At 40.1% G+C, this 14,678-nt stretch overlaps 2 protein-coding genes across 2 annotated transcripts in view; one reads left to right on the top strand and one right to left on the bottom strand.

Annotated features, from left to right (window-relative positions):
- The window catches only part of Creld (Cysteine rich with EGF like domains), a 134,575-nt gene extending 127,986 nt beyond the window's left edge, over nucleotides 1-6,589 (bottom strand). Inside the window, exon 1 of the mRNA XM_083117255.1 lies at nucleotides 6,423-6,589. The gene's annotated coding sequence lies outside the window, so the exon portion shown is untranslated. The remainder of the gene's footprint in view (nucleotides 1-6,422) is intronic.
- Nucleotides 1-14,678, top strand: part of LOC145983990 (uncharacterized) — a 63,160-nt gene that overhangs the window by 21,689 nt on the left and 26,793 nt on the right. Inside the window, exon 2 of the mRNA XM_083117253.1 lies at nucleotides 5,118-5,928. Within this exon, the coding sequence (XP_082973379.1) occupies nucleotides 5,118-5,928 (811 nt within the window). The remainder of the gene's footprint in view (nucleotides 1-5,117; nucleotides 5,929-14,678) is intronic.

The following is a 14,678-nucleotide window of genomic DNA, read 5'->3' as shown; positions in this document are numbered from 1 at the left end:
CTATAAACAAAAATATAAGTATCCGGCGTGGGCATGGGTGGTCTTTGTGATTGTCCGTTTATCCATTTCATCATATCATCGAGGGAAATTGTTCAATTGTTTGTTCATCCCAGTTAATCCAGTATGCAATGGATTCACAATAACTTTGAAGGCAACTGATGGGATTTGTTTCGAATTTGTGGGAGCAAATGTGGGGCAAATTATGTTGCATGTATTGACTTGCGTGAGCTAAGCTTTTTGCGCAGTCTTGACCCTCGTACAGTCACAGACACTTTAGGGTTGTCAAAAAAGTGTTTTAATTCCAGTTTGTGCTCAGATAGTATGATGGGATTGGACCTACAGTTTAAATTAGGATAGAACCATCGTGATATGCGCCTCCACCGAGGACAGAACCTGAGATGCCTCGATTACAAGGCGACGGTGTTACCACTACGCCATTGAAGCCAAGGCAGCAGGGTTGTTAAATAAATTCAATTCCGGTCCAGGAGAGAATCAGCAAGCGTAAATGGGTTCTGGACCATATAGAACCTTTTTATCTGTAAAGTATTTCAATTCGGTCCAGGAACCTTTTTTCGCGATCAATTTAAATTCGGTCCATGGACCTTTTTTCCGGATGAATTTAAATACGGTCCGGGAATATTTTTTCCGAACCAATTTAAATTCGGTCCAGGAACACTTATTCCAGGATCAATTTAAATACGGTCCAGGAACCTTTTTTCAGGAACAATTAAAATAACATCCAGGAACCTTTTTTCAATGTAACAATACGCAAATTGGACCGAATTTAAATTGTGCGAGAAAATAGGTTTCGGTCCTTCAGCGGAACCCAATAGAACCCATTAGAATTTATGGCTTCCTGGACCTTTAACAACCCTGCAAGGCAGCGAATTATGGAATGAATATCAAGAACATTGTTGAGTATGATTTTCCATTACATAGGCTCCCTCCATTTACAGTTTCAGTAGACAGTGTCCTTCATATCATACACTAGGGCCTCTCCGATGGCGCAGTGGTAGCGTCGTCGCCTTGTAATCAAGGGGTCACGATACTCGGTGGAGGCACATAGTGGTTCGGATCCAACTTTAACCTGTAGGTCCAGTCCCGATTAGTCTTACTGTGCATAAAGTGGACTTAAAACACCAACTCAATCATATCATACACTGGACGATAATTTCTGGTTGTTGAAATCACCGTCCATGTCCTTATGAATGATAAATACAAGGTCGGTCGTTGGGTTTTCATACATGTTCATGTTTGGACTTCCGCCACTGCATGGTTACAGAGCACGAAAGGCTGCAAAGTCTGCACCAAAAGTCCAGGAAACGCTAGAAAAGGTTTTGGGGTAAAACCAGTGGCGCATAGAATCCGTTTGGGCCTCAGGATGGCGTAGTGGTAACGTTGCAGCCTTGTAATCAAGGGGTCGCTGATTCGATACCCTGTTGAGGCACATAGTGGGACCCCACTTTGAACTTGGGTCCAGTCCCGATTAGCCTTTCTGTGCATAGACTTTAGAACAGACTCCACAAAAACATTTTGAACCCGCGTAATTTCCGAAATATATGGATATGCAATTTTGCACAGGTTCCTACCTTAGGTGGCCCTTCAGTGTGCCAAATTTCAAATGAATCAAAATAGGTGAGGTTGAAAAGTGCCTCTTTATTAGTTGATATCACATGGAATGGCCCTATATTTGAAACGCCTGAATCGCATTACGATGGAACAATTTTGCTGTCCCCAGTGCGTGCACCCCTAGGCGCTACTGGGCCGAGACCTAAATCTGGCTCTGAGTGACGTCACTGGCTTCTTCAAGCATTAATCTGAAGAGTTCTTACCGGAAAGTTTTCACTCTTCCCAATTCAACGCCACCCACATAGTATCGTAATTTAAGTAAATCGACTGGAATACAATGAAAAGATTTGCCACTATGAATCATCTTACGACACTTAACAATCCTTTCCACAGACTCAGCATGTTGACTAAAATGTTCAGGTTGACCATTCACCCTTTAAACAGCATAGGAGACGCTACTTACGGGTATATGCAGTGTTCGTCACTGATGGGCAAATATGTTTAAAAAGAAAAAAAACTACGCCCCAATATCTAAAATTAATCGAGCCCCCCCCCCCCTCCCGCCCCCCAGCATGTCAACGAGCATGATAGTAAATGATGATCACCTCTCTTCAATGGCATCTAAATATAATGAACCACAGAGTCAGCTAAAAAGAGCAATTGATAGTTAATTGACATCGCTTCAATTTAGTACCTAAAATCACAAACCACAACAACACAATATAAACCTTCGCTGAGCCTATCACGTGAGAGCTAAGCGGGCCTCCTCGATGGCGTAGTTGAAACGCCGTCACCTTGTAATGAAGGGGCCCCGGATTGGGTGCACAATGGTTCGGATTCTAGTTTAAACTGTAGGTCCAGTTCCAATTAGCACATCTGTGCACAAAGTGGATTTAGAACTAAAGCAAATACGCTGGAGAGAGCTAATCGACGTTAATATGACCCCCACGACGGAAAGTCGTTAGTCCGTCACTGTGTCCTTCCAACTCCACAAGGCAGCAGTTAGGTCGCCACTTCTGTTTCTACAGCGAGTAAGCGTGGGAACAGCTGATTCATAGCTTCAGCAGACACTGATAAGATTTGCCGTAATGTTTATGTTTTTACCGTTACGTCTAGCCGCAACTTTGCTAAGGAAATTAATATCAGCTTCATATTATATACTTCCCACATACTTTCATTTCAGTTGCAGTAATTTGTATTAATTATTATAAAGGATGGGTATTTACAATTAAGACTGGCACAGATCTTTACAGGAGCACGATAATTTCATATTAAAGCAGTGTCTTAGGGAAAAATCATTACTTACCCCTGAGAGAAAATCCTGGCTTCCCCCCCCCCGGAAAAAAATCCTGCTGACATCTATCAAAGGAATACATTAATGATCATAAAATCTAACTTCAGAATTACAGGAAATGAATTTAGTGTTTTCATTGTTTAGGAATTATGTTTTTAGTATTTTAATTTATTTTATGTCATTTTTCTTACACCCCAGAAACAACGACTCAAATTACAGCAATACTTGCACTAGCATTTATCATAATTCACAATCAAAAACTTAGGACCTGCTAAGTAATTGAAGACGAAAATTGGTAAACACTGTAAGTGCCACAATAATTCAAACACAGTTTTCCACGTTAAACTGTGAAATGTGCCATGCTTTATAACGTGGTAAACGTGAAATGTGGCTGGTAGCCCTCTAGTTCAAAGGGCGTGTAAAGAGGTCACTAGTGTGCACGTTCTTACGGGCTGATGTGCGGAACGATGCGATTTCCCAACACTTTCGCTTTTGGCACTTATAAATTTTACCACTTTTAGTCCTCAATTTTTCATTCAATGACACGTGCTCTGCGAATCCAATCCCATCGCCGCTGTTCTCTGACTATAGACCAGAGTCTGCTACTATTTTTTTTTAAAGGCTCCTCATTTATTCTCCTCACGGTGCTTGACCAAAAACAATATTTTGGAATTAGGGACTGGTATATCTCTAGCTTCAGCCCATTCGTATTTCATTCAATATAGCATTCACTTAATTGTTTAGTTTTCATCATGACAGACAAAACACTCACATTTGTGTCTTAACCAGGAATCGAACCTAACATCCACTTAACCGGTCTACTTAACAGTCTTTCCACATGAAGGTTCCGGGCTTGAGTCCTGGCCTGGTCGTGGGTGTTCTTTTGTGAGGTCATCGTTATAATTAGACAAAAGAGGCAGAAAAGTTATGCTAAAATAATAATTAAAAAAAAAAGTAGCCATAATGTTCCATGGGACTCTCCAGAAAAGTAGGTTCTAATTGCAACGAAGAGGATGAATTAAGATTTGGTGGAAAAACATTAAATAACACACAACGAAATATCCATATCCATGACCATCGAAGACGATATAATGAGTCAAACTAGAATGGTCGGTCCTTCAGAGTTTTGTGAATTGCCCACAAAGCATCTGCCTTTGCAACAAAGAATAACGATTACGCAAAATTCGCTTTACCACCAACGAAGTTCCTCTCTTTTGAATACAAAATCTATCACTTTTCTTATTATAAGGCAACATAAGAATTTTTATTATATCTAGATTTAAAGCACCCTGAATATCGCGTCAATAAAATTGAGATGCACTAAGAACTAGTTTATCCGAATTTGATGAAACTGCGTCCGTTTAGGATAATCCGAAATATATTGAGTAAAGCATGTACTGTACTTTAAAAAATACAGTTAATATGGCGCAATAAACTACAGTGTCTGCTAAAACTAGTAGGTCTATTACCGTAGTTAGAGTGTTGTTACTCTTGTAAAAATACGCAATAGTTATTATTACATAAACAACAATTTTAACCCTTTTCAATATTAACACACTGCATGGAATGATATTTATAGAGTTACAGTACACATCACACCGGTTCGATGGTCGACCGCGTTAAGTGGTTGACTTACCATCTCGCCACCGACGACCTAGATTCGAGTCCTGGCGTGGGCATGGTTATTCTTTGTGAGTGTCCCTTCATCAATTCCATCTAATCATAACTCATCCTCGTCGCCGCTATTAGCTAAAAGTAGCAGAAAAACGAAGTAAAATAGCGAAAATGCAAAGTGTATACTACATCAAATATTGATTATAGCGACAGAAAAACGTTTTTTTGAACTTCTGAGTTCCAATAAGCGTACATATGTGTATTCTTTTTTTTTTTAAATCTGACATTATATCTTGAAAAATGTCAACGTTTTTGCTACATGTAGTATAATATAAATCGAATTGTGGAGAATTATTAATCTTCACGTCAGTGAAGTTCCTTCCTTTGTGTACATACAATATATCGTCATTTTTTATTATTTCCAAAGGGATCTGAATATAGAGTCAATAAAACTGGAATTCAGTAAAAACTAGTTTACCCGAATTTGATGGAACTGCGTCCGTTTATGATAATCCGGGATGTATTGTATTAAACATGTACTTTAAAATATCTTGAAATATGGAATTTCTTGGTATCTCTATATTTGTTTGTCTGTCACTTCTTCATGGTCTTAAACAACTTGTGTGATTTCTTTTTTCAGAGGGAGGAAGTAATTTTCATTTGCTCCTGGTTGCAATTGTCCTGTTCTCTGCCTTCCAAGGCCCTGCCTTGGCGATCAGGATGGCAAGAAGAAGCCCTTGCTACGCAAAGGACGTCATGGAATCACACCTCTGCCTAAGAGACATGCCAGCGGCGGGTAGATTAGACTGCTACACTACGTTTTACTGCAAGCACAATCTCGAAGTGACTTGCTACTGCGAAGCTTTGGGATTGTTTGCAAACAAAGCAGGAAGATGCGTTCCCCTTGACGAGGCAGAAGGCTGTTCGAACTTCACGTGCGAGAAGGAAGGTGTTTTCCCGAGTCCAGAGGAGTGTGCATTGTATTACAACTGCAACGGTTCAAAGGGTTACTTAGTACCGGAACTAAAACGGTGCGGCAACAACATGATTTTTAATGTCGACGAAATGAAGTGTGACGATCCGTCGAACGTTCCAGAGTGCGTTCAGGTGTCATGCCAAGAACCTGGGAAATTGTACCCCGTGAAAGGTTCCAACTGCGCCTTGTTTTTTGGATGCGATGTTGAGCGTGGTACGCAAGCTGTTTACAATTGTTCTGCTGCAGGTCTGTCACTGGGCAATTCAACTTGTGAGGAAGTCTCGGATGTAAATGTGGATATGTGCTCTCAAGTAGTGGAAGATTATTTATTGTTTCCTATCCACGCATCACGTGAAAGGTATACAGTGCCTGGAATTGCTAGCACTGACCCTGCTAGGATTTCAATGTATATTACACTGGGCATCAGTCTCTGTATTTTCCTGCTGTCCCTAGTGTATGTTCTGATCTGGAGAAGGTAAGCTATTTGTTGTAAGTACTCTTCTTCCTATCTCAAATTATTTATTTTGGCATATTTATTATGCACTTTCAATAATTACCAGTTTTTTTGTTTCCTTAAGTATAATCTTGCTTCATATTCACAGAAGTCACTAATTACCGAGATATCTGTTCCGGAAGTGTAACCCTTGTGATTAGAGTAAATACCTTTTTCTTCACAAAATTGTGCAATATATGTAATGGGCGGGGAAAGGTTGTTGAGTCGAAAAAAGTTGATTATACAGAAGGAAAAACATGAGCTAGGTAATTAGATTTTAACACATTTATTTACTCTTATCACTTCAGTGATCCAGAAAGTGAACAAAACTAATTTTGGATAAAAGTTTACTCATGCCCCTTACCCTAAAGGACAGATATATGCACAGGAAGGGTGGTGAGAGGAATTAACGAAAATGCTAAAGTAATCAGACTAACGGGTCAAAACTACACAATATCATAAAGATTAATACTTACAGATCTGAAATATTTGACACATTTCCTGCTATGAGTGCCTTCCTCCTGCAACTTGTGAAATAGTACCGCTGAAGTATGTTTCAAAATACGTGCACATTGCAAGTTTCATTTTAAGTCCAATTCACTACACCATTCAAGTGCAAGCAGAGACGATCGGCTGCAGATCTACCAACCATACCACGAGATAATGCACTACAGAAATCGCTCTCGAACATCGCCAACTGCGAGTGATTGACGTCAAAAACAGTGTTGCCATCTGGAAATGCCAGATGCGCAAGATAGTCCTAGACAGTGTAAAATTTTGCATGGTAAAGATTGTTGTTTGTGAACGTTTTCTGTTGGTTTTAGCTCGCGGAGATGTTATAGTGAAGTAATGTGTGGTTTTATGTGGTACCATTGACATCAAATATCTCAGTTACTCGTGGTTTCTGCGCTCTGAAACAAATTTTATATTACAGAAAACATAGAAATCTATTGATCTTTCTCAGTATGAGGAACGTTGATATCTGGAAATCTTTGACAAGACAAGAGACCTGGCCCTGGGAAGGAATAAATGTTCTTCCCGCCCTTCTCCCCCCTGCTCTTTTAACAAGGACACGAGGAGATAGTTGGCTTCTGTGCTTTCAGTAGGCTTGAAATTTTGGCTTAGGTGATTCCACGAAAATATTTTAAGTTGCCAAATTTAGCTCTTCTCCCGAGTCACAAATATTCAAGTTTGCAATTTAAGTGTCGTAAAGTAACTGTAAAAGTAACTGTAGAAACGTTACTTCTGTTGAAAAAAGTAACTGTTACAGTTACTTGATTTTAAAAGTATCTATTTACAGTTACAATTCCTCAAAAAAGTAACTGTTACTTGTAACTAGTTACTTCCGAACACTGCATTACACCTGGTGTCAAAAAGTGTAGCGAAATAGACTGGGCTATTGGGTACCCGGGGGGAGGGGCTAATGCGCTGCCGAAACATGATGCTGATCATATCACCTCTACAATGTTGTGAATGTGTGATGCAGTACCTCCCCATTCCCCCTGTGTGCCTTCATGGCCAGATGTATTGAGCACGGGACAGGGGTGAGTGACAATGCGCATCCGCCCCAAAATCATGACATACTTCGCCCCAAATCATGTCATAATCCCCATAAAGTATTTAATTACGACAGCGTGTCTACTAAAAGTAACTTTTTCCTTAGCTTTACTGAACACTATACTTGATCTGCCCCTCCTCCCTAAACAGGAGTTTTCATCACTTTCAAGACCGTGGACGCAATACCCCCCCCCCCCCCCATCAAAATCGGTTATCACAATCCCCCCAAAATAGTTAGGATGAATACGTAATAATTGATGTTGATTTGAATGCAATACCATGTTAAACTGACCATATCTTCTTAATTGTTCAAGTTTCGAAATAACCGAAAGCTAGCACATTGATTGGTTAAATGTAATAAATTATATACAGGGAGGTTATTTCAGTCGTTCACCGCCAGCGTGACGGCCGTTCGTCGGAGTCTTCATGCAACAGGTCCCGGCAAATTGCGTTCAGGAAGTCCGTAACAGAAACAGCTTGTTTTCTAATGTTTCCACTTTTCACAATTACAGTTACAATTACAATTGAAATAAGCACATACCTTGTCGCAAGGATGCTGGAAAAGGTGTCCTCGCAAATACAAATATTTCTGGCACCTTATTCCTGACATCTAATCTTAGATTAGACATCGCTACTTTATCCTCAGTTGACATTAAGGGAAGACAGCATCCCGGCGCATAAAGCTAACCGAAAGCGTAAAATGATATTTAAAAGTAATAATAATGATGATCACTAACCTCCTGTGTTATAACAGATGTTGAAAATGACCTCCTTGAACCTTCTTAGGTTCAAGAGATCCTGTCTCTCGTAATTCCCTGACCACTTTTCTGCAAGAATTCGTTTTCACGTAATTATCGTACATAAAAACTCTCTGTTCAAGAGTATATTTGTTTAACGGCATAAGTAATGAATGAATAACAATTAACACACAATAAACACTGGCCATGAGTAGCACATTACAATAACACAGTATAAACAACACGCGTACTGATAAACGCAAACAGAAGTGAACATGAACGTACAGTGACTACGTCTGGTAGCTGACAGTGTTGCTAACCATTTTTCGGCAATGTCCCTACAGACGTAGTCAAAATGTCCCTACAACTGACCAAATGTTCCTGCTCCACGTAAAGCGACTAAAAAAAAAAAAAAACACCTCATGAGCATGCAAGACAGAAGATAAAATATACACATTTACTTACCAAATCTTTCTGCTCGGTGCTTCCACAATTAATGAAGGAGCGAATTTACAGTACAGGACCCCTCCCCGATTTTTGTAATATTTGGCATACTCACTAATTGAGGCCTCCTAATCACGAATTTGAAGTTAAAATTTGTGGGTCACGTGTAGCAATTGCAAAATAAGTTAAATTGAGTGGTCCGCGATCGGCACGATTGCTCATTATTTACCGGAAGATTTTGTGTTTCCAATACTTAAAAAACGAAATATACATTCATGATATTACTACGACCCCAAATTTTAACTATGTTTGCTTATCCTAACCTAACCGTACCTGAATGGTTCGTGGGGCTACCCGTGCATGTTTTTTTCGAGCCCAAATTTTAACTATGGTTGCCTTGCCTAACCTAACTTAACCTAACCTTACCGAGAATGGTCAGTGGGGCTATCCGTGAATGGTTTTGCGCTAATGGTGATTACGAACCGATAAAAAATCTTATTTTCGTAGCACTTTAACGGCAAACGTTCATCATCGAAGACGCCATTTTCGTATCCTGCAATTTTATGATTGATGTACTGTTTCCAAATTTACCTGTAATCAAATTAGTTCTTCTACATCGTGATTGTCGCTGTCACATGTAAGGACGTTCTTTGGGCAATATACTGAAATCCATAAGTTTATTAATTAGCCCACAGCCATCCTCCTGCACACTCAACCTAACAATCTGTACAACATTAACAACTTTTTACTGTTCTCTTCCGCCATTATTACACAATTCATGCTCTCCAAGTATGAAATCAACAGTGTGGCAACGCTGTAGAAAGCGTAACTAATTGCAAACGTCAATTGTTCATATCAACAAATATGGCTACCATACTTGTATACGGAGAATCATTGCGAGAATTGAAAAGCTTATTTTACAATTTCTACACGTTAATGAACAATTTTTTCACCTCACCCCAACCTGTTAACTTGAGATAAATCATCACGACTAATTATTTCGTGAGTATAAGACGTAGCATAGAAATTACAGAAGGGTCCGGTATTGTAAATTCTTGCCTTAATGAATAATAGGGGTGTGCGGGACAGAATTTTTTGGGTCGGGACGGGATCGGGACGGTAATTTTTTTAAATCCCGACATTCGGGACTGAAAAATTTGCAATTTCCCGACCAAGTCGGAAAATTTTCGGGACGGGAAATGTTCGAAATTTTCCGAAGCACTGGAAATTTAAGTCATTTTCACTTTAAGTGATTGTTTTTGCATTTCTAGAATAAAAATTTACAATTTTCGATAAGTTCCAAAAACTTACAATGCAGAAAACGTCGAGAATTAACGACTTTTTAAAGTGACCATTCGGTATTTCCCGACTGCTCGGGATCCCGAAAAGTCGGGAAGTCATTTCCCGAAGTCGGGATTGGGACGGTAATTTTTTTTCCCGATCCCGGTCCTGACTTTTCGGGATCCCGCACACCCCTAATGAATAACGCTGAGTCGTTTACTATTGATTATGTTATTTGAAGTCATACATGGTGTTGCTGTGAAGAGATAGATGTTGGTTGGTGATATATGCTGTATTTCCTGCAGTCTTTAACAATTTTGGTCCCATTTTATTTCCCTTTGTTGTTTTTGTATCACTTAACATTGAAAATATTCTTTCCGTTTCCACGTTAGAATGGGGCAATGTTAGCACTATTTTCGCGAGAGTGGAAATGTTTTAAAAAAAGAACGTGCCTTGAAAGTTTTTGGTAACCGATAACATGTTCCAAAATTCTGATGGAGACTTGTCAGTTAGTTCTTTTTTTTCCTCCTCGCTAAAGTATCCAGATAAACTAATACATAAAATGTAATTTTCCAAGATTGAAAAAAGTACCTACGATTTCCCTCATTTGGCAAAATCTGTCCCTACGCGGGCGAAATTTAGTGAAAAGTCCCTATGCGTAGGGACATGTCCCTACGGTTGGCATCACTGCCGATACGTGCAGTTTGAAGCGCCCTCTCGCGGCTGACAACTCCCCCAACCTCCGATAAGTTGCCGGCGCTGTCGCGACAACTAAGGAAAAAGTAGCGATGTCTAATCTAAGATTAGATGTCAGAAATAAGGTGCCAGAAATATTTGTATTTGGGAGGGCACCTTTTCCAGCATCCTTGCGACAAGGTACGTGCTTATTTCAATTGTAATTGTAACTGTAATTGTGAAAAGTGGAAACATTAGAAAACAAGCGGTTTCTGTTACGGACTTCCTGTAATGCAATTTGCCGGGACCTGTTGCATGAAGACTCCGACGAACGGCCGTCACGCTGGCGGTGAACGACTGAAATAACCTCCCTGTACATATGTATTTAAACAGTGTTTGTGAGTGGAGAATAAGATTTATAAAACCACAATTTGATTATTTAACACAAATTGTTACGCAACTTAAGATAGAAAATTCAACCTGGGCAAACCAATTAACATGTTTCAGCCGTGTGACCAATTCAATTATTGTTTGACGAGACAGTACAGAACCCTAGCTAGAAATTCCTAAGCTCAGGGCGAGAATATAATACGGTTGCTCCTTCGAAGAACTCGTTCCTTCTGCTTGGGAATATAAATATATAATCCAAATGACGCATCTGCTTTAAATTAAGCAGTATTTCAACGTTAAGCATTATATTCCTAACAAGCGATGTTACTAATCAATATCGAGAATATTGTTCATGTCTTGTAATAGCAGCTACAGTACAAAACGTCACATTCATCTCAGTAAAACGCTAAACACGCAATTTTTTAAACAGATTATTGCGAGCGAAGGGAGCAAGAAAATTTTTACATCCATCTCTTTGCAGGCTTTCAAGAATATTAATTTAATGGGGTATCAATACTTTCTTAGGACCCCGAGATATTTACTCTTTTCCAGCTTCTATTTTTGCACTTTCGGCGCGCTAAAAACGTGTGGATACCATATCACTAAATATAGTCCCCAAAATATAATATTCGAACTCTCCCCCCACTACAGAAATCCCTTGACAATCTAAGATTTAATACTTTATCATGAGCTTCATATCTCCCCCGTAAAATTTAATACTCAATCCTCCCACCAAAATTTTCATGTCAATTTTAGGCTTACTGTTTATATTGAAGAGTGGATATTGCCTCCTCCAAAACAAATAATTCTCAGTCTCCACACCAGAATCTCCGCAATAGTCTAAGAGAATAGCAATACACAAGAATTGGATACCCCCTCAATTTAATAGTCAATGCCCTCTAACTAAAATATCCGCCATAATCTAAGACTTAACACTGATATCAAGAGTTGGATATTGCCTCCCCAACGTTTAATTCTCAATCCCCCCCCCCCCCCAGGATCCACGTGTCAATTTAAGTAAGATATAGTATACCCTGTCCCAGCTAACTGTGGAGCAGGGCCGCGCATAGCGGCAGAGAAGGAGGAGGGAAATCGAGCGGTGAAAGCGCAGCGTTTCCAACCAAACTGTCCTTACCGTAAATGTACGGAAATTTCATGGCATGTACGGACGTACGGTCCAGACCTGTCCGTACGCTAAATGCACGACTTGTCAAAATTTGCTCTTGCAGTTTTATCCCTAATATTTCCCTAAGAAATTCTTAAACCAATCGTATGGACCTGAAGATAAAAATACGGTCCGTTTGCCATGTGCGTTTGGTATTATCCTTTTCAAAAGTTTGCAACGCTTACAGAGAGAAGGAGGAAATCGAGTAACTCCCGTCGCCCATTACACAATCCCGTTTCTCTCACTGTTCATTGGTGGAGCCGTCTCGCGTCACTACTTGTGCCAGGCACGTATCCAGGAATTCCTTTCTGGGGGGGAGCTGAACACCATTTTTTAAAGGGATATAGATAGAACCTCATAATTGTATGTTTAAGGCAGGCGCGGTTGGCCTTATAGCGCACAGGATCAGTGAACCTCCAGTAATATACGGCATTTACCTCGAGAATGGACAATAAACAATATCTTTACCTTTTGACAACTTTTCGCTAAAATTTCTCCACAAGAAGTCATGTATTTGTGTCCGTAACACGGCAAATTCTTTTGCTGAGAAAGAGAAACCGCGAGTCGGCCGCCCTCGTGCAGACCCTCAACTGAACCCCCACAGGAGAGCTCTTGCCATAGGGAAGGTTCGGGCGGCAGGCAGAAGCTCGGGGTAGCTATATGGACAAAATATATGGCAAAGGATACTGAGGAACCTCGATCTCCAACCAACGGTCATGCGCAGTTCGTGCTCTCTCAGAAGCCGCAGCAGAAGCCAGAAGGCACCGTCCTCGCTGCGAGTGAGACCCAGCTGGTTCTACCTTCCAGTGTTGCCCTGTGAGGTTCAAGTTTGAAGCGCATTTGTTACATATTCAATCTTCTCTGTTGAATCATTTTTGTGCCGAACTTCTTGGCATAATTGCAAAATTGTGGCAGAGAAGGATGAGTAGAAATGAATGAAAGCTGGAATTAGACACGATGAATTAAAATAAAAGAAATACATTACTAAAATAACTCGTGCATGCATTCAGACATTTTCCTTAAAGATGGAAACACTTCGGATATGTGAAAGTAAAAGAATGGTGCGATCTTAGACAAGAAAGGAAGACGTGACAAACCCTGTCGGTGTCAATGTTTCAAGTTTGTAAGTTTTCGAAGTGCTTGGATAGTTGTTGCAAAATATTGATGCTCCAAAGGATGTTACGTCATTTGATGCAGTGTAGGTGTTGCTGTCTGCGCAGGTAAGAAATGACCGCTAAAATGCATTCAATTAACGGAAACATACCCTCTCGTCTGTTGAAAGAAAATTAGAGATAAAGCGTGTGCTAGTCGACCAACTCCAAATTTGAAGATAGAAAAAAAAAGCTGTAACATTCCAATGAAATGTTCTCAGGTTTCTAGTACGCATATGCCATTGGTTGCCATTTCCCTTTAATAATTGTAGGACCAATGTGATTAGTCGTTTTATAATTGCAGGCATGGACGTCCGGAAGGGTAAAAGGGGCCACACCCGCCTGGAAAATTAATGTCAACCTAAAACTATTTATTACACACATATAATTTCATTTCAGTCACAGTAATTTATGATGATTATTATAAAGACGTTGCAGAGACTGAAGGAGTGTTTTTTGAGAGAACAGTACTATTACAAGGAAAAATGTGCCTCGTTTGTCCCCCCTAGAAAAAAAAATGATCTTGCTTCCCATCCCTGGAACAAATCCTGAGGACGTCCATGATGCTCATAAATCCCGAAATTTCTTTCATAGATGCACAATTTATTGTACTTAGTTTTAGTCCTAAATTTATACGCACACCTCTACTATAAAACCTCATTCTATGAAAAAATTATGTACCAATCATTTAAACCCACCCCCCATCCCTTTGTTTCCCGAAGAAAGTATATTTGCGGAAAATAATGTGTGTCATATGACTTCGGTGAACCCCCAGGAAAATAATGCACGAGCCGCGCCTGGTTTAAGGCCAATGGTGGCACCAAAAAGGGGGGGGGGGGTGCAAGGAAAGTTTGCTTTCTCTTGGTAGACAAGACTTAGCATTAAGAGGCCATAGTGTGATAGTGTGGAGGTAAAAAAATGGAGAGCAACTATCCCCTAAATCGCCACTGTTTAAGGCTGTCATTTTAATCAGAACGTGAAATCGGAACATTTTCTACCACTCAACTCCTCTGTTTCCATGCATTAACATTGTGTGCCAGAACCATCTCAGTATGTGTGTTTGTCCATTTCTTCTCATCAGGCATCAAAACATCTATATACCAGAAGTGTTATTACGAAGCTGTTACACATGCACGGGGAATGCACAACGCGAGATTCGAACTGTGTGCTGGAAACTGGACGCAGACAGTTCTCGAATATTTCTCTCTGATTCGAGCCTGAACACCACTAATGTGTCTTGTCCTCCCATGTTTTCAGCTCTTATAAAAGCCGAAACCCACCAAATTGTTCATATTCAGGCCTAAGCACTTGCAAGTGTTCAAAATTCTCTGT

This window comes from Lepisma saccharinum, chromosome 2 (assembly GCF_977018435.1).
Source record: "Lepisma saccharinum chromosome 2, izLepSacc3.1, whole genome shotgun sequence".
NCBI lineage: Eukaryota > Metazoa > Arthropoda > Insecta > Zygentoma > Lepismatidae > Lepisma > Lepisma saccharinum.
Note: the sequence above shows the minus strand (reverse complement) of the source record. Positions and strands in the feature narration are given on the sequence as shown.